General features: G+C 44.5%; 1 protein-coding gene and 3 non-coding genes across 5 annotated transcripts in view; 1 reads left to right on the top strand and 3 right to left on the bottom strand.

Annotated features, from left to right (window-relative positions):
- The window catches only part of HSD17B2 (hydroxysteroid 17-beta dehydrogenase 2), an 85671-nt gene extending 63459 nt beyond the window's left edge, over window positions 1–22212 (bottom strand). For both annotated transcript variants that reach the window (XM_043898152.1, XM_043898153.1), the window contains exon 1: window positions 21784–22212. In XM_043898152.1, coding sequence (XP_043754087.1) covers window positions 21784–22051 — 268 coding nt within the window. In that variant the 5' untranslated portion in view covers window positions 22052–22212. The remainder of the gene's footprint in view (window positions 1–21783) is intronic.
- TRNAC-ACA lies at window positions 2870–2942 on the bottom strand. The gene has a single exon. It is a non-coding gene; the product is annotated as a tRNA-Cys (tRNA).
- Window positions 6704–6805, bottom strand: LOC122692945. The gene has a single exon (XR_006340757.1). It is a non-coding gene; the product is annotated as a U6 spliceosomal RNA (small nuclear RNA).
- On the top strand, window positions 8819–8925 carry LOC122693032. Its single transcript, XR_006340830.1, has one exon. It is a non-coding gene; the product is annotated as a U6 spliceosomal RNA (small nuclear RNA).
- Window positions 22213–22448: the final 236 nt, after the last annotated feature.

The raw sequence follows: 22448 nt of genomic DNA, 5'->3' as shown, positions 1-22448 counted from the left end.
GGAAACAGTGGAAACAGTGGCTGACTATTTTTCTGGGACCAAAATCACTGCAGATGGTGATTGCAGCCATGAAATTAAAAGACGCTTACTCCTTGGAAGGAAAGTTATGACCAACCTAGACAGCATATTAAAAAGCAGAGATATTACTTTGCCAACAAAGGTCCATCTGGTCAAGGCTATGGTTTTTCCAGTGGTCATGTATGAATGTGAGAGTTGGACTATAAAGAAAGCTGAGCACCAAAGAATTGATGGTTTTGAACTGTGGTGTTGAAGAAGACTCTTGAGAGTCCCTTGGACTGCAGGGAGATCCAACCAGTCCATCCTAAAGGAGATCAGTCCTGAATGTTCATTGGAAGGACTGATGTTGAAGCTGAAACTCCAATACTTTGGCCCCTGATGCAAAGAGCTGACTCATTTGAAAAGACCCTGATGCTGGGAAAGATTGAAGGCAGGAGGAGAAGGGGATGACAGAGGATGAGATGGTTGGATGGCATCACCAACTCAATGGACATGGGTTTGAGTGAACTCTGGGAGTTGGTGATGGTCAGGGAGGCCTGGTGTGCTGCGATTCATGGGGTTGCAAAGAGTCAGACACGACTGAGTGACTGAACTGAACTGAATTATTTGTTGTGGGGACCATCCTGTGCATTGTATGATGTTTAGCAGCTTCCCTGGTTTCTACCTATTAGATGCCAGTAGCTTGTTCCAATCCCCTCAAATTGTCACTACCCAAAATATCTTCAGTCATTGCTAAAACTTCTCCTGGGAAGCAAAACTTTCCCAGTCAAGAGATATTGTTCTAGAATGAAGAGGACATTAAATAAACACTCATCAAGGTAGATAAATGTGATGACAGAAGCATAAACAAGAGAGATTCCATTTATCTTGGCAAGAATGGAGAGATGAGTCCAATGTGGAGACTACCTGTTCCAGCCCAGAAAAATAGCTGATATTCCTTCCAACATGAGGCTTTCTCTGATTACTTGTCTTCTGTGTTCCCTAGTTTCCTACAGTAGCATTCACCAACCCTGTACTAGGCAGCCAGGTACAGTACTGAACACCAGGCATGCTTTATATCATTGTATTCTTGTAAGTACCCTATAAGCATAATTGGACCACAAACCACTAAAGACTCACTACATAAGTAAATTGAAATAGTAAATTGAATGAAAGCTGAGACAGTGACTGCTTCTACTTCTTGTTCATCCTCCAGGCCACAGCCTCCCATTTCATCAGTTACCACAACCTTTTTGAATTGTCAATATCTCCTGCCTTTTGAGCCTCCAAAACTACTCCCCCAAATTTTCCCATCACCCAAATTTCTTTGTTTGATCTTACTATTCCCTAGGCCTGATCTCCCATCTTGCTTCTTCCTTTTCCCACCAGTGTTCTCAAAACTTCAGAGTTGCCCAACCATCTCCTTCACTGTCCTTACACTGGGGGGCCTTCTTATACCCTTTACTGAAATCATTCTCATCAGTTTCCCCAAAGCATAGAATCCAGAGGTATCCTGTCATCCCATTCAATCTGTCCTCCATGTTTGATGTTATTTAAAACTTTCCTCCTTGGAACTTTCTTCTTCCTTGGCACCCTGCACCCTTCAGGTCTACCTTCTGCCTCCTATCCTATAGATCTGGGTAGCCTCCACTGTTCCTCCAAGTTCCCGGTTCCTTTTTCCAATCTCTATCTACACTCATTGCTCAGGCATTGTTTTAGCTTTCAGAGCTTTATTTAACCTACCTTTGTGGAAGACTAGCTTAACTCACTTTTGCAATGCATCTGGACACTCTACCTGAATACAACCTTGACATCTCAAATTGAAAGTGTCCCAAAGAAAAGGCTCTATCTTTTCTTCAAAGTCAGTTCTTTCCCTCAGCCTCTCAAAATCTATTGTTTCTTTTAGTAGGAAGAATCATTGTCGGAGCTTCAGAATGAATTGTCTACATTCATTTTTGTTCATGAAGTCACTCCTTGAACCTGTTGTGGGCACCATGCTTTACATACTGTCTGCCCTCATGGAACTCGCAGTCCATCTGGCAAGACAGATGGTCAAAAGAAAGTGCAAAGAGCTTTGATGAGGGTTATAGTAGGAGAAGTCTAATGTGTAGTGAGTCTCTCCTCTTCTTTACCACCTAGACCCAAAGAGCTGGTAAGTGCTCTGGTTCTCCCATCATTGTGCCCCTCCAATCAGCTGCTTGCTCTCCAAACTCCTGGCCACTGCCTTGGCCTCCTAAGTGGTCTTATTTCCTCTTATTTCTTTTCACTTCTCTGAATTCTCACATGTTATGTTGCCTTGTAATATCTTCCTTCTTATTGGTCCCCTCACAACACTATAAGTTTATTCAGCATAACTGTGTGTGTGTGTGTGTGTGCATGCACAACTGATCGTTCAGTCATGTCTGACCTCTTTTGTGACCCTGTGGACTGTAGCCCACCAGGCTCCTCTGTCCATGGAATTCTCCAGGTAAGAATACTGGAGTGGGTTACCATGCCCTTTTCCAGGGCATCTTTCCGATCCAGGGATTGATCCGGGGTTTCCCTCACTATGGGCAGATTCTTTACTGTCTGAGCCACCTTGGAAGCCAAAGAGAGAGAATATTGCATTTAAATTCTAGCACTGACACTTACTTCTTTTACATTATATGATCTTAATTGTGTAATCTCTTGAAAGCCTCAACTTCTACATCTTTGAGTGGGATTAATAATAGACATTATCTATCAATGTCTCAATTATGATTTTCAAGTGAAGTCGCTCAGTCGTGTCCAACTCTTTGCGACCCCATGAACTGTAGCCTACCAGGCTCCTCCCTCCATGGGGTTTTCCAGGCAAGAGTACTGGAATGGGTTGCCATTTCCTTCTCCAGGGGATCTTCCTGACCCAGGGATCGAACCCGGGTCTCCTGCATTGTAGGCAGGCACTTTACCATCTGAGCCACCAGGGAAGTCAGCTGGTAAAGAATCCACCCGCAATGCAGGAGACCTCGGTTCAATCCCTGAGTTGGGAAGATCCCCTGGAGAAGGGAAATGCTACCCACTCCAGTATTCTGGCCTGGAAAATTCCATTGACTACAGGAGATTTTAGAACATGGATATTGGGCTTGTTGCATATATTCACCCTACCTAAAGCTTTTCATTATTCATAAGGTATTTGTGAAAATTAAATGAAATTAGGAGAATGCTAATCACAGTGCCTGTCACAGTTCCTAACACATAGATAGCCTCCAGTACAAAGTGGTCCTCAGCAGTGAAGGAAGGGTCACTCTTCATGCCACCAAATCCTTGCTGGGCTGGGGTTATCTTATCTCTTTATTGGTTTGTACTGTGTTCTTCTCCACTGGAACTAAGCTTCAAGAGGGCAGAGACCCTGTCTATCTTCACTCCCCATTGTATGTCAAGTGTGCTCAGGAGGCAGTTGATGAGTGGTAATCGCAAACATGAACTGTGAAGACACACCATCATGGTTCCCTCATTCTACATAAAGATAATTAACCTCAGAGAGGTGAAGCAGCTTGTTCAAGGGCCCAGAGCTAGTGAGTGGTCTAATACCTTCTTTTAGATGTTGTGCATCTTAAGAGTACATCTGTGTATATATGTTTATATGTGTGTGATGGAATGGGTGTGGGGGATAGGTTGTGGGAAAACAGCCCACCATTGACCCTGTTTAAGTTTGTAGTCAAACCTCCCTGGACCTCTATCATACAAGCCACAGTTTAGATACAGCATTCTCCATCCAGAGAGCTGGTTTTCTGAGCCTAATATTAGGAGGGGAACACTTCTTCCCCACTGCACATGCTTCCTTCAGTGTAGAGGGACATCTATTAGTGTGACACTAGCCCTGCTGTGTCTCCCACTCCTTCCTGCCCCTTGGGAGGTGGAGCAAAGCATCTGGTTGGTGATTTGACAGAAAGAATTTTTGGAGACTGTTTCAGTGGCGGCAAAGATCTCTTCTCTCTCTAGCAGAAGAACCAAAAGGACAGTTCAGAGCAAATGATCAGGACTGAGAGAAGCAGAGGAGACAAATCAAGAGGCCAGAGTGTCACATGGAAGCTCTCCTCTCTTTCTCAGCATCTCCCAGCCTGCAAAACACCTGTGTTATTGGGCTATGATAGCCTAGCTGTCCAACCCAAGTCCTACCTTGTGGGCAAGGCTTGAGTCTTTTCAGCCCTGCCTTGACTGGATGCACCATTTACTGTTGTTCAGTCACTAAGTCTGTCTGACTCTTTGTGACCCCACGAACTACAGCACTCTAGGCTTCCCTGTCCTTCACTATCTCCTGGAGTTTGCTCAAACTCGTGTCCATTGAGTTAATAATGCCATCCAACCATCTCATCCTCTGTCACCCCCTTCTTCTCCTTCCCTCAAAGTTTCCCCAGCATCAGGGTCTTTTCCAATGCACCATTATTACTACACAACTAAGATACCTTCTTCAAGGCTTATATCAGGAATAAAACTGACATCTTGATTTCCACCTGCCTATCTCTATGAGTTCAGAACTCAGCTGGGAATATTAGAAAGGGACTTATGAACTGACCCCACCAAACAAAGCAACAACATCCAAGGAAGAACTTTGCATGTATACTGATTTAATTTTATTTCATTAATTCCAGTTTGGTTTGTATTGCTAATACCAAGATGGTACATGATGTTAAATCTGAGTCAACATCTCAAAGGAATGTGAAGAAATTGGAAAGGGTTCAGAGGAAACTTAATAGAATGGTGAAAGTTGAAACCAGGCCATGGTAGGGAAAGGTAAAACGGATCAGAAGATTTAGTTCAAAGCAGATTTGGCTATGATATGACAGAGTCTTCACATTTTTCAAGGGCTACCATGCAAAAGAGTGGTTTAATCAGATTATGTGACTTCCAAGGGCAGAACTAAGTGCACTGATGAATGTTCCAAGGAGGCATAATTTGGCTCATTATAAAAATTATATTTGCAATGACTAGCACTGGATAGACGTATAGTTACCACCTACAGATGGCCCTTTATGTGTATTGTCTCATTTCATCCTGGCAGCAGTCCCAGTGAGATCAGTATATGATTATCTCCATTTAACAGATAAAGAAACTGAGGTTCTGGCAGGTAGATTAATTTGCCCTAGGTCAAAAAACTAATAAATGGCAAGGCAGAAGTTAGTAAATGCATCAGTCATTGTCCTAAGTATGCGGTCTTAACCACTACATGATACTATTCACCCTGAATGACAGTGACCAGACCTGCACTTAGATGCACCTGTGTTGTTTCAAAAGAGGAACAGAGTTTTGGTTTTGTTTCTATTCTTCTTTTTAGTGATGCCCAGGTTTGGTTTGACTTTCTAGGCTACAGGACCTCAGTAAATATGAGTGTTTATAAGAAAATAGGATTCAGGGCTTCCCTGGTGGCTCAGTGGCAAAGAATCTGCCTGGAAACACAGGAGACACAGGTTCAATCCCTGGTCCAGGAAGATCCCACATGCTGTGGCTTAACTAAGTCCATGCACTGCAACTACTGAGCCTGTGCTCTAGAGCCCAGGAGCCACAACTACTGAAACCCACGTGCTGCAACTAGTGAAGCCCACGCGCCCCAGAGTCCGTGTCTGTAACAAGAGAAGCCACTAGAGTGAGCACCCCACACACCGCAACAAGAGTAACCCCTGCTTGCTGCAGCTAGATAATAGCCCATGGGCAACGAAGATCCAGCACAGCCAAAAATACAAATAGATGAAGTTATTTTTTCAAAACAGGATTCAATGAAACCCAGATCCCTTCCCAGTGTTTCAATTGCCCTATCAAAGCCTTTGACCCATAAAGATGACACTGGGGTTTCACTCAACCTAAGACCATGTTGGGCGCTGACTGTTTCAAGTTAAGATCCATCCAGTGCAGTCCCTGGGCCTTGAGTCCTCTGCACACAAAGAGCATTCCACACAGGTCCCTAATAGCTTCTGTTTTTGAATTTTAGAATTGTTTTTCAGCGGACATGTATCTTTTCAGTGTCCTGTTTATGGCCTGAAATCCATGTGAGATGGAAAATCTGAGCACAGAGGAACTCATAAGGCATACCAGTGGGCAAGGGAGTGGAAGTGGGGGCCAGGGAGCACATGCTGGGTGCGGTAAATTCTATGTTAAAGAGGAGATGCCCCTTTGTGACAATGGTGGGTGGGATGGATGTAGACGTCCCTGGATCACCCAAGCCAGACATGCTCCTCCATTCCACTCCATGTCTGTCCTAGACTCCCTCCTGCTCCCTGCTTACCTAGCCCTGTCTTATCCTCTTCGGCACCTGGATTCACTGACTTGTGTTACCCCCGGGTGTCTGTTTTTCTCCATTTTGTTCAGTGCAGCAGAACTATCTGAACCGTCTACTCCTTAACCTGATGTCCCTGGCCTTGATTCAGAACCTCTGCCCACACTGTGTCCTAGTGCATACTTATTGACATCCTATGATCTCATCTAATCACCAGCTCTGAGGGCCCAGCACTGGAGGGTAGGGGATGATGCAAAGGACCAGCATCTGGAAAGGGTTCATTGTTAGGAATATAAATAGGGGACACCAAAATGTGTGGGGCAATCAAGGTTCAGACTGAAAAACAAATGGACAAGGCAGCTATGTCCACAAGGCAGTAAGCAAGGATAATCTTAGATCAATCTTCAAAAAAAATTTTTTTAATAAGAGTCTAATTGCTTTACATTGTTGCGCTAGTTTCTGCCATACCACAACATGAGAAATATGGAACACTTCATGTATTTGTGTGTTATCCTTGCCCCAGGGTCAAGCTAATCTGTGTCATTCCAATTTTAGTATATGTGCTGCTGAAGCGAGCACTTTGATGGCTTTTTTGAGATGAACTTGTTTGGACCAGGAATCTTTCTGAAGAGGGCTAAGGACAAAGGCCACCTAAGTGGGAGGGGTAATAAGAAGGACAGGCAGGAGTCAGAGGACAGAGCAGTGGGGGAGAAGCGTGGACATATAGTGTTCTGGAAGGCAAAGGAGGCCGTGTCAAGAAGGAAAACACAGTCAGCAGTGCTGGCGTGGGAGCCATGCTCGGGGGACGAGGAGGGTACCAGTGACACTTGGGAGAGCAGCTTCAGCAGCTGGGGTATGACCAGAGGGTGTTCTGTTCGTGCTGCATCCTGGGTGACCAGGCGCATGCTTCGAACCAATTCATCACAAAGCCCTGTCCAGAGAAAGCCGAGAATGGCGTCTCTACAGAGCAATGGGCCCTCCGCAACTCAGCCAAGTCACTCTGACCTTTCTACACGGGTGACCTCAGGAAAAAGAACCAGCAGAGATAAGTCCTTAAGCAGGGGAGTCTATGGGGACAAACCCATTGTGTCCAACCAATGACCACGACAAGGAGAGGACATTTCACCCACTTGGTTCATTCACTAATGGCTCTCTCACTCATGAACACTGAGATGGGTCTAATGTGCTCAGAGACAGAGAAGGAACTTGGTCATAAAAGAGATCTGGTCTCTGCCATCAAACAGCTTACAACACATTTGGGGGAACTTCATTCCATAAGTATATCTGCCAACCTCAACACGCCATCTAAAATGCCTAATAAAGTCCCCATTCAGATTTTACAAAATTACCCAAGTTAGCAATACCTTTTTTATGCCTCTCTGTAGAATGCTAAGGTTAAGCTTAAAATGAATGATCAAAGAGGATATGTGTTCATTAAAAACAATCTGATAGACTGACTAAATTATACACTCACTGAAGACTATATTGATTCCTTACAATACATACCAATGACCTCTTCCCTTGAAGCATTAACCATGATATGTTGCTTGTGTTTCTCTTTCTCCATTCTCCTTCTCCAAACCTAATCAAGATCTAGGTCTGTATTTCCAACGGTCCCCTCACTGCCCTCAAACTCAAACCTGAAGTTAGATTCACCATATGGCATCTCTCCATTATCACCCTTTTAAGGCATCCTCATCCCCATCTGTGGTACCTTTCATTTTATCTTCTCTCATGAGCATATTCTGCATCCAGACAACTACCAAGTTATGTGTCAAGCAGGGTCTTGTGCCCATAAAAGATGTTCAACACTTACTTGCTGATGAATGGACACATTTTATATTCTTGAAACATTTATAGCCGACTGGTAACTGTAGCTATGGCACTGATAGTGACAGCTGTTAAGAGCAAGGCTTTGGGTGGCAGATGGGTCTGAGCTGGGTTTAGTCTCATAAGACGCTTGCTCCTTAGAAGAAAAGTTATGACCAACCTAGACAACATGTTAAAAAGCAGAGATATTACTTTGCAAATAAAGATCTATCTAGTCAAAGCTATGGTTTTTCTAGTAGTCATGTATGGATGTGAGAGTTGGACTATAAAGAAAGCTGAGTGCCAAAGAATTGATGCTTTTGAACTGTGGTGTTGGAGAAGACTCTTGAGAGTCCCTTGGACTGCAAGGAGATCCAACCAGCCTATCCTAAAGGAAATCAGTCCTGAATGTTCATTGGAAGGACTGATGCTGAAGCTGAAACTCTAATACTTTGGCCACCTGATATGAAGAACTGATTCATTTGAGAAGACCCTGATGCTGGGAAAGATTGGAGGTGGGAGGAGAAGGTGATGACAGAGGATGAGATGGTTGGATGGCATCACCAACTCAATGCACATGAGTTTGAGTAAGCTCCAGGAATTGGTGATGGACAGGGAGACCTGGTGTGCTGCAGTCCATGGGTCGCAAAGAGTCCGACACGACTGAGGGAGTGAACTGAACTGATGTTGCTTAGTATTCCAAGGACTTTGGACACATCATTTCCTCATTCATAAGATGTTAGTTATTAAGGTTGTGGGAATCAAATATAAAAAGTATGTAGAGTGCTCGCTTCGGCAGCACATATACTAAAATTGGAAAGATACAGAGAAGATTAGCATGGCCCCTGCGCAAGGATGACACGCAAATTCGTGAAGCGTTCCATATTTTTGAGATGGATGAAACTGGAGCCCCTTATACAGAGTGAAGTAAGCCAGAAAGATAAAGAACATTACAGCATACTAACACATATATATGGAATTTAGAAAGATGGTAACGATAACCCTATATGCAAAACAGAAAAAGAGACACAGAAATACAGAACAGACTTTTGAACTCTGTGGGAGAATGTGAGGGTGGGATATTTCAAAAGAACAGCATGTATACTATCTATGGTGAAACAGATCACCAGCCCAGGTGGGATGCATGAGACAAGTGCTCGGGCCTGGTGCACTGGGAAGACCCAGAGGAATCGGGTGGAGAGGGAGGTGGGAGGGGGGATCGGGATGGGGAATACGTGTAAATCTATGGCTGATTCATATCAATGTATGACAAAACCCACTGAAATGTTGTGAAGTAATTAGCCTCCAACTAAAAAAAAAAAAAAGAAAGTATGTAGAGCTCTGAGTGCAGAGATGTTATTTCCTTTAGTCCCTAGTCCACTGTCAGCCTAGAAAAGGAAATGGCAACTCATTCCAGTATTCTTTTTTTTTTAATTGAAGGGTAAATGCTTTACAGAATTTCATTGTTTCTGTCAAACCTCAACATGAATCAGCCATAGGTATACATATATCCCCCCCATCTTTTGAACCTCCCTCCCATCTCCCTCCCCATCCTAACCTTCTAGGTTGATACAGAGCCCCTGTTTGAGTTTCCTGAGACATACAGCAAATTTCTGTTGGCTCTCTATTTTACATATGGTAATGTAAGTTTCCATGTTACTCTTGCCTGGAAAATCCCACGGGCAGAAGAACCTGGTGGGCTACGGTCCATGAGGTCTCAAGAGTCAGAAGTAGCGACTAAACCACCACCACCCACTGTCAATGCTTATCCACTTCAGCAGTCTAATGTTAAGTTTAAAGGAGCCCAGAGAATTCCCTGGTGGTCCAGTGATTAGGACTCCTGACTTTCACTGCTGAGAGTGCAGGTTCAATCCTTGGACAGGGAAGTAAGATCCCCCACAAGCCACGTGTTACACGCCCCTCCACCCCCTCACCAATGCCGCCAGAAAAACAAATTCAAAGGAACCTAAATCCCAAGCTGATGCCAACAGTATTCCATTTTAGAACACAAATTGGACTGTTTAGTAAGTCCTAGAAAGGGGTGACCATCCACCTAGGACTCTGTTTGGGGCGTACGATAAAGACTTCCACATCAAACATATTCTTCTTCCCTTCCCTGATCTCTCTTCCATTGTACCTAGTTTTGAAAATTTCATTAAAAATTATGCAATTCAAAAAAAATATCCAACTGAACAAGTTTTAATGAGTGCTGGCTGTGTGTGTCATGGCTGATTAACCAGTTGCCTGGAAGACCTTATTTTCCTTGTAGAAAGTAACTTTTTCAGATCCTAATGAGCTCCCTCCCACACCCAACACTGGGCTTCATGCTACTCTGGGAATCCTTCTGGAGGTACCCTCTGTTAGAAAAACGCCGCGGGAGGAAAAAAGCCGCCTCTAATGACCGGGTGGTAAAGGCCTTTATTGAGCGGTGGCTCTTGGGCAGAACTCCGGGGGGCGGGTGAGTGAGGAGACAAAGGGAGTCTGCGAGGTATGAGGGGTGGGGAGGGGTTTTATAGCCAGGGCCGGCGTTTAAGCCAGGTCTTTTCATATAAGGAAGAAAGCATGGGCTACAGCGGTGGTCAGTGTCCGAGGGCTCCAGGTCGGTACCTGATTGGACCAGGCTGCAGGGGGTCGGTCCCCGGAAGTTTGGCCAGCCTCCGGAATTTGCCTTGCGGCACTTTCCCGGGACATGCCCGACCTTTCACCCTCCATTTCTTTGTCAGCCATTGTTTTTCCTTTTGGTTCTCTTTTTATCCTACCTAACCTCACCCATTACCACATCAACAGACAAAATCACCTCTCTTCCTCCCTCCCCCTCCTCTTTCTCATCCACTAACTCCATCTATAACTGTGAGTGTGAGTGTGTGTGTGTGTGTGTGTGTGTGATCATTTCCAGTTTACAGAGGAGAAACCAGTTTAAAGCCTAAAACCAGGTACTTTGAAAGATCTCACTGCTAGTAAGAGCTATCTAGCAGATATCAGACTGCCCCAGATCCTTGACCATTTTAAAAAATTGTTTTAATTGGAGTATAATTGTTTTACAGTATTGTGCTAATTTCTGCTGTACAATGATGTAAATTAACTATGGATGTGTGCTACGTCACTTCGGTCATGTACCACTCTTTGTGACTTCATGGACTGTAGCCCTCCAGGCTCCTCTGTCCATGGGATTCTCCAGGCAAGAACACTGGAGCGGGTTGCCATTCCCTCCTCCAGGATATCTATATGCATACATATATCTGGGGCTTCCCAGGTGGTGCTAATGGTAAAGAACACTCCTGCCAGCGCAGGTGACGCGGGTTCAGTCCCTGGATGGGGAAGATCCCTTGGAGGAGGGCGTGGCCTATAGTCCATGGGGTCACAAAGAGCCGGACACGACTGAGGCACTTAGCAGACAAGCACACACATTTATCCCCTCCTTCTTTGGCCTCTCTCCCACCTCACCCCAATCCCACCCCTCTATTTCCTTCCTCCAGGGGTCTTCCCAACCCAGGGATCAAACCTGGGTCTCCCGTATTACAGGCAGAGCCTTCAGCATCTGAGCCCCCGCGGGAAGCCCCTTCCCACTCCTCTAGTGTGAAAGAAAAATTCAAAACGACTCCATTTTAGATAGCACTGCCATTCTGAGTGAAAACCCCTCCCGAGAAGAAGAAAAAAACTTTTTCAAACCAACCAATCAGAAGGAGACAAGTTGCCCTCCACCCCTAGGCAATCTAAGAAGGGCGGGAAAGTCCCTCACCCCACCCTCACCCCACCAAGACTTCCCGCTTCCCCTGCTGCACAGTATGAATTAACCAATCCCCTTAAGCTTCCCTTCCCGCTTCCCCTGCTATACAGTATAAAAAAGATTCGCCGCTTTCACTCGGGGCTCCTTCCCCATTGTGTGAAGAGAGTCCGTGCTTGAGCGTGTAATAAACTTCCTCACTGCTTTTGCATCGATCCGCGGCTCCTGTGGTGTTTGGTGGGATCCCGCGATCCGGGTACACTAGGTCATCACAAAGCGCTGAGCTGAGCCCCCCCGTGCTACACGGCAGCTTCCCCCAGCTCTCTATTTTGCACACGGTAGTGTATATGCGCCTTGACCATCTGGAGGGGCTCTCATCCACAGCACACTTCACTCCCAGCAAGCAGAACCTGTGATCTGGTAGACCGGCTGCCCAGAATGCTGGGGTCCTTTTAGGCAGTGTCCATGGAAAGCCAGAGGGCTTCCCTGGTGGCTCAGATGGTAAAGAATCGCCTGCAATGCAGGAGACCTGGGTTCAGTCCCTGAGTTGGGAAGATCCTCTGGAGGAGGCCATGGCAATCTATACCAGTATTCTTGCCTGGAGAATCCCCGCGGACAGAGGAGCCTGGCGGGCTACAGTCCAAGGGGTCGCAGACTCGACTGAGCGACCAAGTACACACACAGCAGGGAGAGCCAGCTGGAGTTTAAGCCTCTCCTCCTCTTGCCAAAGGGGGTGGGGGTGACAGCCCTTAACTAATTATTGACAGGTATGAGGGTATCCCCTGGCCCGCATTGAGGACAGCTCTCCCTGTGACACTCGGGCCTCCTGATCTTCCCCGGGCTACTGAGCTAATACAGGAGCCAAACGCACTTCCCTTGTTGCTGAATTGGGGCTTGGCCTCCTCCCCTTCCCTGTTCATCTTCCCTACTCCAGGACCTTTCACCCTTAACCTATCAACCTTTCCAATAAATTCCTTTCACACAAATCTTCACCTCGATCCCTGCCCCTAGAGAACCTACCCTGAGGCAAGGTGCATGCAAGGTTCCAACCCAAGCTTGTCAGGCCTCAACCCTCTTTTTCCTCCACGGTGCTTGACATGCTGTTGCAGAGTGGCTGGGCTCTTCACTAATCTCACAGCCATTTAAAAAAATTGACTGACTGCCATAAGCCTGCGGGGCCTTGAAGACAAACATGGGTTTGAATGCCCTATGTGCTATAATTATATGTCTCGTGACAAAAGCCCTTTATCTTAGCAAAGTGAAATAGGGGACTCAAGGAAAAAGGTTTTTTGAACTTGTAATTGTCCTACACCTGGGTCCATAATTAAGTAGACACTACAGTGGACTTTATCCTTTTAATATGATCTCTTTGTTAAATGGTTTTGTTATGAGAAATGGAATATTTCCTGTTATATCCATAAATAAGAATATCACAGTCATCAGGGATTGCAACCCTCCAAAGTGAGGTGGTGAACCCTAAGGGCACTCAGGAAGGAAAAGAATACTTCCCACCTAGCAGCCATCAGACTTCAGCCACTCCCTGCAGTTGAACCCTGAGGAAAGGAAGCTCAGGATGTGAAAACACAGGATGCTGGCCCCAGGCAGCCAAGGCCTGTATGAAAGGAAAGATTTTAGTGAGCCGCATCTTCCCATACAGAGAAAAGCCCCAAGTTCCTTAACTTAGGATATTTGATCTTCTTTAATTAACAATAGCCTTCTGATGTTCAGACTACCTGCCCTTTGTTTCAAAAGTTCTGTGTAACCGGTCTCCTCTCCTCGCCTCCTCCGAGCAATTTTCTCAGGGTTTCTTGAGATGCTGTCTCAAGTAACAGCTTGAGAGGCTTGGCTTGAGGCCCTAAAAATTTCCACCAAGTAAAACATAATTCTCAACTTTTAGATTATGAATATTTTTAAAGTCCACAGTTATGTAAGTAATATAACTACATTAGACAAGTTCTGAGGGAAAAACAAATCTAAGTACTCTGATCCAACCATTCACAGACTATTTCCTTCTAGTGCTTTTCACGTTCATGTGACACGGATATAATCTTAGCCAAACACCAGGATCCCCTGGTGCTTTCCCTTAGTTCAGTTTCCATGTTATAGCACAGTTGTCAGGTCATTTTATATGAATTTTTCAAATTCTCATTTTACATCCAGAGACTATATCATCATTTGTCACCATTTTGTTTTTTCTTCATTTTAATGACATTTGTTGCTTTCTTTCTAATTTTACAATGTTGTCACCATTTCGATTGCTTTTGATACTTCACAATTTTAAATAATTTTGTAAATGTACCAGTTTGGTTTGCATCTATCCTTTTTCTCACATTTCAGATTACTTCTTTAAGAGACATGTCCAAAAAAAAAAAAAAAAGAGAGAGAGACATGTCCAAATCTTGAATTATCAAGTAAAAGAATAACATTTGTGGTTTTGAGGTACACTGCCACATTTCTCTATGTACACCCCAACCCTAAAATGTGTACTGATTTATAATATAAGCCAACCTGAAGCAAAAGCTGTTCCAAGTCATGATGACTTATTCTTTAATGACTTATGAACTGGATTGCTATGATGGAGCAGTCAGTCACCCATAGCCAGATATTCTGGAGAGGGAAGTCAAGTGGGCCTTAGGAAGCCCTGCTGTTAATAAAGCTAGTGGATGTGACAGAATTCCAGTGAAACTATTCAAAACCCTAAAGGACGATGCCATCAAGGTGTTGCAGTCAATATGTCTGGAAGACCCAGCAGTGGCCATAGGACTGGAAAAGGTCAATTCTCATCCCAATTCCCAAGAAGGGTAGTACTTAAACAATGTTCTAACCATCGGATAATTGCATTCCTCTCCCGTGAAATAAGGTCATGCTTAAATCCTTGCATACTAGGCTTCAGCATTATGTGAACCAAGAACTTCGAGATGTCCAAGCTGGGTTTAGAAAAAGAAAAGGAACCAGAGATCAAATTGCCAACATTCGCTGGATCATAGAGAAAGCTAGGGAATTTCAGAAAAACATCTATCTCTGTTTCATTGACTATGCCAAAGCCTTCAACTGTGCGGATGATAATAAACTGTGGAAAACTCTTAAAGAGATGGGAATACCAGACCATCTTACCTGTCTCCTGGGAAACATGTATGTGGGTCAAGAAGCAACAGTTAGAACCCTGTATGAAACAACTGATTGGTTCAAGACCGAGAAAGGAATGTGACAGGGCTGCCTGCTGTCACCCTGTTTGTTTAATCTATATGCTGAGCACATCAGGAGAAATGCCGGGCTAGATGAGTTACAAGCTGGAATCAACATCGGTGGGACAAACATCAACAACTTCATTTATGAGGATGATACCACTCTAACGGCAGAAAGTGCATTTAGAAGTCCTAAATGCAAGTGGCAGCCATGCTGTGCTGGAGCAGCCGTGTGGAGATACCCCACGTCCAAGGTCAGAGAAACCCCAGTAAAATGGTAGGTGCTGGAGCGGCTGTGAGGAGATATCCCACGTCCAACAGCAAAGGAGAAGCCCCAACAAGATGGTAGGAGGGGCAAATTCGCATTTAGAATCAAACCCCATTCCTGCCAGAGACACTCAGAGGACTCAAACAAACTTTGTGCACAGGACGCAGGGACCCCACAGAGACTGAGACAGAACTGTGTTTGAGCATCTCCTGTGGAGGTAGTGGTCAGGAGCTCTGGGTGTGGGTATGGCATAACTCCTCTTGGAAGAGGTCACCATTAACCCCACTATAGAGCTGCCAGAACTTACACAGGACTGTGACTCTTGGAGGGCACAACAGAACTTTGTGCACTAGGACCGAGAAAGGAACAGTGACCCCACAGGAGACTTGCCTGTGGGTGTCTGGGAGTCTCTGGCAGAGGCGAGGGTCGGCTGGCCGGCTGCAGGGCTGGGGGCACTGAGTGTGGCAGTGCATGCATGGGACCTTTTGAGGGAGGTCATCCTTATCTTCATTGCCTCCACCACAGTTTGGCCCCAGGTAAATAGCAGGGAGGGAACACAGCTCCACCCATCAACAGAAAATTGGATTAAAGATTTACTGGGCATGGCCCTGCCCATCAGATCAAGACCCAGTATGCCCTCAGTCAGTCTATCCCATCAGGAAGCTTCCATAAGCCTTTTATCCTTCTCCATCAGAGGACAGACAGACTGAAAAACACCATCACAGAAAACTAACCAATCTGATCACATGGACCACAGCCTTGTCTAACTCAATGAAACTATGAGCCATGGCTTGTAGGGCCACCCAAGATGGACGGGTCATGGTGGAGAGTTCTGACAAAATGTGGCCCACTGGAGAAGGGGATGGGAAACCACTTCAGTATTCTTGCCTTGAGAACCCCATGAAGACTATGAAAAGGCAAAAAGATAGGACACTGAAAGATTAACTCCCCAGGTTGGTAGGTGCCCAATATGCTACTGGAGATCAGTGGAGAAATAACTCCAGAAGGAATGAAGGGATGGAGCCAAAACAAAAACAACACCCAGCTATGCATGTGACTGATGATGGAAGCAAGGTCCAATGCTGTAAAGAGCACTATTGCATAGGAACCTGGAATGTTAGGTCCATGAATCAAGGCAAATTGCAAGTGATCAAACAGGAGATGATAAGAGTGAACGTCAACATTTTAGGAATCAGCGAACTAAAATGGACTGGGATGGGTGAATTTAACTCAAATGACCATTATATCCACTACTGTGGGCAGGAATCCCTTAGAAGAAATGGAGTAGCTCTCATAGTCAACAAAAGAGTCTGAAATGCAGTACTTGGGTGCAATCTCAAAAACGACAGAATGATCTCTGCTCATCTCCAAGGCAAACCATTCAATATCATGGTAATCCAAGTCTATGTCCCAACCAGTAATGCTGAAGAAGCTGAAGTTGAACAGTTCTATGAATACTACAAGACCTTCTAGAAAAAACACCCAAAAAAGATGTCCTTTTCATTATAGGGGACTGGAATGCAAAAGTAGGAAGTCAAGAAACACTTGGAGTAACAGGCAAATTTGGCCTTGGAGTACAGAATGAAGCAGGGCAAAGGCTAATAGAGTTCTGCCAAGAGAATGCACTAGTCATAGCAAACACCCTCTTCCAACAACACAAGAGAAGACTCTACACATGGACATCACCAGATGGTCAACACCAAAATCAGATTGATTATATTCTTTGCAGCCAAAGATGGAGAAGCTCTATACAGTTAGGAAAAACAAGACCGGGAGCAGAGTGTGGCTCAGATCATGAACTCCTTATTGCCAAATTCAGATTTAAATTGAAGAAAGTAGGGAAAACCACTAGACCATTCAGGTATGACCTAAATCAAATCCCTAAAGATTATACAGTGGAAGTGACAAATAGATTTAAGGGACTAGATCTGATAGACAGAGAGCCTGATGAACTATGGACAGAGGTTCGTGACATTGTACAGGAGACAGGAATCAAGACTATCCCCCAAAAAAGAAATGCAAAAAAGCAAAATGCCTGTCTGAGGAGGTCTTACAAATGGCTGTGAAAAGAAGAGAAGCGAAAAGCAAAGGAGAAAAGGAAAGATATACCCATTTGAATGCAGAGTTCCAAAGAATAGCAAGGAGAGATAAGAAAGCCTTCCTCAGTGATCAGTGCAAAGAAATAGAGGAAAATAATAGAATGGGAAAGACTAGAGATCTTTTCAAGAAAATTAGAGATACAAAGGGAACATTTCATGCAAAGATGGGCATAATAAAGGACAGAAATGGTCGGGAACTAAGAGAAGCAGAAGATATTAAGAAGAGGTGGCAAGAATACACAGAACTATACAGAAAAGATCTTCATGACCCAGATAATCATGATGGTGTGATCACTCACCTAGAGCCAGACATCCTGGAATGCGAAGTCAAGTGGGCCTTAGGAAGCATCACTATGAACAAAGCTAGTGGAGGTGATGGAATCCCAGTTGAGCTATTTCAAATCCTAAAAGATGATGCTGTGAAAGTGTTGCATTCAATATGCCAGCAAATTTGGAAAACTCAGCAGTGGCCATAGGACTGGAAAAGGTCAGTTTCCATTCCAATCCCAAGGAAAGGCAATGCCAAAGAATGCTCAAACTACCACACAATTGCACTCATCTCACACACTAGCAAAGTAATGCTCAAAATTCTCCAAACCAGGTTTCAACAATATGTGAACCGTGAATGTCCAGATGTACAAGCTGGATTTAGAAAAGGCAGAGGAACCAGAGATCAAATTGCCAACATTTGCTGGGTCATCGAAAAAGCAAGAGAGTTCCAGAAAAACATCTATTTCTGCTTTATTGACTATGCCAAAGCCTTTGACTGTGTGGATCATAATAAACTGTGGAAAATTCTTTAAGCGATAGGAATATCAGACCACCTGACCTGCCTCTTGAGAAATCTGTATGCAGGTCAAGAAGCAACAGTTAGAACTGGACATGGAAAAACAGACTGGTTCCAAATCGGGAAAGGAGTATGTCAAGGCTGTATATTGTCACCCTGCTTATTTAACTTATATGCAGAGTACATCAAGAGAAACTCTGGGCTGGATGAAGCACAAGCTGGAATCAAGATTGCTGGGAGAAATATCAATAACCTCAGATATATAGATGACACCACCCTTATGGCAGAAAGCGAAGAAGAACTAAAGAGCCTCTTGATGAAAGTGAAAGAGGAGAGTGAAAAAGTTGGCTTAAAGCTCAGCATTCAGAAAACTAAGATCATGGCATCCCGTCCCATCACTTCATGGCAAATAGATGGAGAAACAGCGGACACAGTGGCTGACTTTCTTTTGGGGGGCTCCAAAATCACTGCAGATGGTGACTGCAGCCATGAAATTAAAAGACGGTTCTTCTCCTTGGAAGAAAAGGTTATGACCAACCTAGACAGCATACAAAGCAGAGGCACTACTCTGCCAACAGAGGTTTGAATAGTCAAGGCTATGGTTTTTCTAGCAGTCACATATGGATGTGAGAGTTGGCCTATAAAGAAAGCTGAGCGCCAAAGAATTGATGGTTTTGAACCGTGGTGTTGGAGAAGACTCTTGAGAGTCCCTTGAACTGCAAGGAGATCCAACCAGTCCAGCCTAAAGGAGATCAGTCCTGAATGTTCTTTGGAAGGACTGATGAAGCTGAAACTCCAATACTTTGGCCACTTGATGTGAAGAGCTGACTCATTTGAAAAGACCCATGATTATGGGAAAGATCAAAGGCAGGAGGAGAAGGGGACAACAGAGGATGAGATGGTTGGATGGCATCACCGACTCAATGGAGTTTGAGTAAACTCTGAGAGTTGGTGATATACAGGGAGGCCTGGTGTGCTGTAGTCCATGGGGTCGCAAACAGTCAGAGACGACTGAGTTACTGAACTGAACTGAACTGAAGAGGAACTAAAGAGCCTCTTGATGAGGGTGAAGGAGGAGAGTAAAAGAGCCAGCTTAAAACTAAATATTAAAAAACCTAAGATCATGGCATCCGGCCCCATTACTTCATGGCACATTGAGGGGGAAAAGGTGGAAGTAGTGACAGATTTCCTCTTCTTGGACTCTAAAATAACTGTGGATGGTGACTGCAGCCATGGAATCAGAAGACATTTACTTCTTGGCAGGAAAGCTATGACAAATCTAGACAGTATGTTGAAAAGCAGAGACATTATTCTGCCGACAAAGGTTCACATAGTCAAGGCTAAGGTCTTCCCAGTGGTCACATATGGCTGTGAGAGCTGGACCATAAAGATTCAGAGCGCCAAAGAATCGATACCTTTGAACTATTGTTCTATAGAAGACTCCTGAGAGTCTTTTGGACAGCAAGGAGATCAAACCCATCAGTCTTAAGGGAAATCAACCCTGAATACTCACTGGAAGGACTGATGCTGAAGATGAAACTCCAGTATTTTGGCCATCTGATGCAAACAACTGACTCATTGGGAAAGTTCCTGATGCTGGGAAAGATTGAGGAAAGAAGGAGAAAAGGGCATCTGGGCATGAGATGGCTGGATGGCATCGCTGATGCAATGGACATGAACTTGGGCAAACTTTGGGAGATGGTGAGGGACAGGGAGTCCTGGTGTGCTGCAATCCATGGAGTTGTTAAGAGTTGGACATGACTGGGTGACTGAACAACAACAAGGGTCTAACTAACTAAATTCATTTAAAATTTCCCTATTTAGTACAAAGGTCTTGAGAGCTTCTCTAGAATTATATGGAATCTATGGCATTCCTCATGAAAGTGACTTGAAAGGCACAATTCAGTCAGCCTTAAGGTACGTCCTTCCTTTCTTAAGCCTAAATTTTCTAATGGCTAAGCATTTCATGGAGGGATTAGTCACTGGGTTTGAGTTGCCTAATTGAATCAGTCATTTTCCATGCCACTGAACACAAGTCAGGACATTTCAATGACTGATGTGAGCTGAGCTGGGTGTGTATTTGGTGCATTTCTGCATGCCTCTGTCTTCAAAAGCATAGGATAAAGAACGCTGACAAGATAAACAAGCAAGAGACAATTCCTGCTTTCTCGGCTACCTTGAAGTTTGCCTCTGTTTATCCTAAGCTTTAGTATTCTTATATATTAGTCTGCTGCTTCTAGAAATCCATTTCCCAGGAATATTTGGACTTCCTGGAAATCATGGCCATTAGTGTCAACAGCAGCATCATGATTGTTTTTTTTTTAACATGCTTCATTGTTCTCTTCTTTCACGCAAGTGGAAAAGTACAAAAAATAAATTGGAACTGGACTTACTCTGAAGACTGTGGGGACTTGCTACTACAGACTGAACAGAAAAATTCATACTGTTCTTACAGCTTTTCACCCAGCCAGCCCTAGAACATTTGAGTGAAACAGTGGAAAACCCAGCCAAGTCCTCCAGATGCATGATTCCAGGTAACACCAGATATTAGCGTAGATAAACATCCCATGGATCAACTGAATTTTCTACCTTTGAACTGTTTTGGTAATTTTTTTTCTCATTGCAGAAGCTTGTTTTCTGCAGCACTTCAGAACTCCAGCAAGTGCCTACTTGCGTCTCATTTTAAGAGAGAATTCCATGATTGAGTTAAAAGTCAAGAGCAAGATAGACAAGTCAGTTTCTAGTCCCTTTCTCAGTGACTTGGGAATTCGCCTGATTTGATTCCATTCACACTGCCTGTTTGCCTTCTCTGCACTCCCGGGGGTCACAACCTAGGGGTGGAGAGTGGGGTAATGACCTCTCTCCCAGCAAATGGTTCTGCAGCTGCTGTCCTCACCGTGGCTGGACTTTCTGGGTGAGGATAGCACTGGGTAACCCTAATTAAAGTCCTATCCAAGCTCAAACTTCACAACCAACAAACCAGTTTTACAATACCCAGGAATTTAATTTGGCCTCACACTTGCAGCAGGGGGAAAAAGCAACACAAGAAAAGGAAAAAAAGCTAGCACCTCGGCCAACCGGCAGCCAACCGCCTTCTGAACACCTTGCCAAATTGATCTAATTAAGAAACATTAGCGGTCCCAAGACAGATCTGAAGACAAAGGTTCGGATGAGACACGCTGTTCTTGACAGCAGTTGGGGAAAACCGCAAAGTTTTCCAGCCCGGGTGAGTCTCTTCGATATTTAAATAACGAAGCAAAGTACAAGGATAACCTCAATTTGACAGCTTTTTTGTGCATCTCAGGAATAAAAAGCCAAGTCTAAAACACATCTAAACATTAATCTCAGAACAAAATTTGGTTTTAGCTTACAAAAAAAAAAAAAAAAACCTATAGGGTTTTCCTGGCTACGATGAAACGAACCGCCTTGGCTTATTTGTACATATCCTAGGAAATTAACAAAATCGTGACTTAGATACATGTTCCCTTCCAAGTCCCTCTTACCACCAGCCTCATCAAGAGCACCTTCTAAAGAAAGCAGATCAAATCGTTGTAGTGAAAGACACTGGGGATGTGCTTGCATTTACTCCATGCCAGGTATTTTCTTTTTAAACCTAATCTGAAAAAAAGTCCTGCTAAGGCGAAGCAAGGGCCAGTTCCGGCCCTGAGCAGGGCTGTCCACTTACCTGTGATCAGCACCGCCTTTTGATCCACAGGTAACAACTCTTGGCCAGAAAAGTAAGTATACATGACGAAATACAACAGGGAGAAGAGGACTAAGCCCCAGAAGAGGGACAGGCTGATCAGGTAAGCTCCTCCCCAGAGGCCCACCAGGCAGACCACTTTTCTCCCCACCTGCCCTGGGCTCGTCTTGAGTTTGCAAAGAATTGTTCCTCCCAGCAGTGCGGTGACAGTCAGGCAGAGCCAGCCTGGCTCAGAAAAGAAAGTGCCCATTCTCGGCGGCTCTGCACCCTTCCGTGCTCACGGCCAGTGAGGCAAGTGGGCAAAGGCAGTCTGGAGGCAGCCCGGGTTATATGAACAGGGAGGCAAGAAGGGAGGGGGAGAAAGCAGCCCCAGCTCACTTAAGCATACTCATACAGCCACATAGTTCCTGGTGGATAGTTTAAATCAGTCTGCAGTTTAATATAAATACTGGAGCACTGACTATTTGATTACTACCCCCCCACGCCCACCGCACATATGTCACAGATGTGTACTCACCCACAAAAAAACACATGCATCATTTTTGTTTTTGTAATCACCTCTGGAGAGATAACTAGTTGGGTAATAATTGACAGAATTCAAACTGTCTGAACTGTAAATAATGAAACCTCTAGCTCGCAGAAGATTT

Source organism: Cervus elaphus, chromosome 4 (assembly GCF_910594005.1).
Source record: "Cervus elaphus chromosome 4, mCerEla1.1, whole genome shotgun sequence".
Classification (NCBI taxonomy): Eukaryota; Metazoa; Chordata; class Mammalia; order Artiodactyla; family Cervidae; genus Cervus; species Cervus elaphus.
Note: the sequence above shows the minus strand (reverse complement) of the source record. Positions and strands in the feature narration are given on the sequence as shown.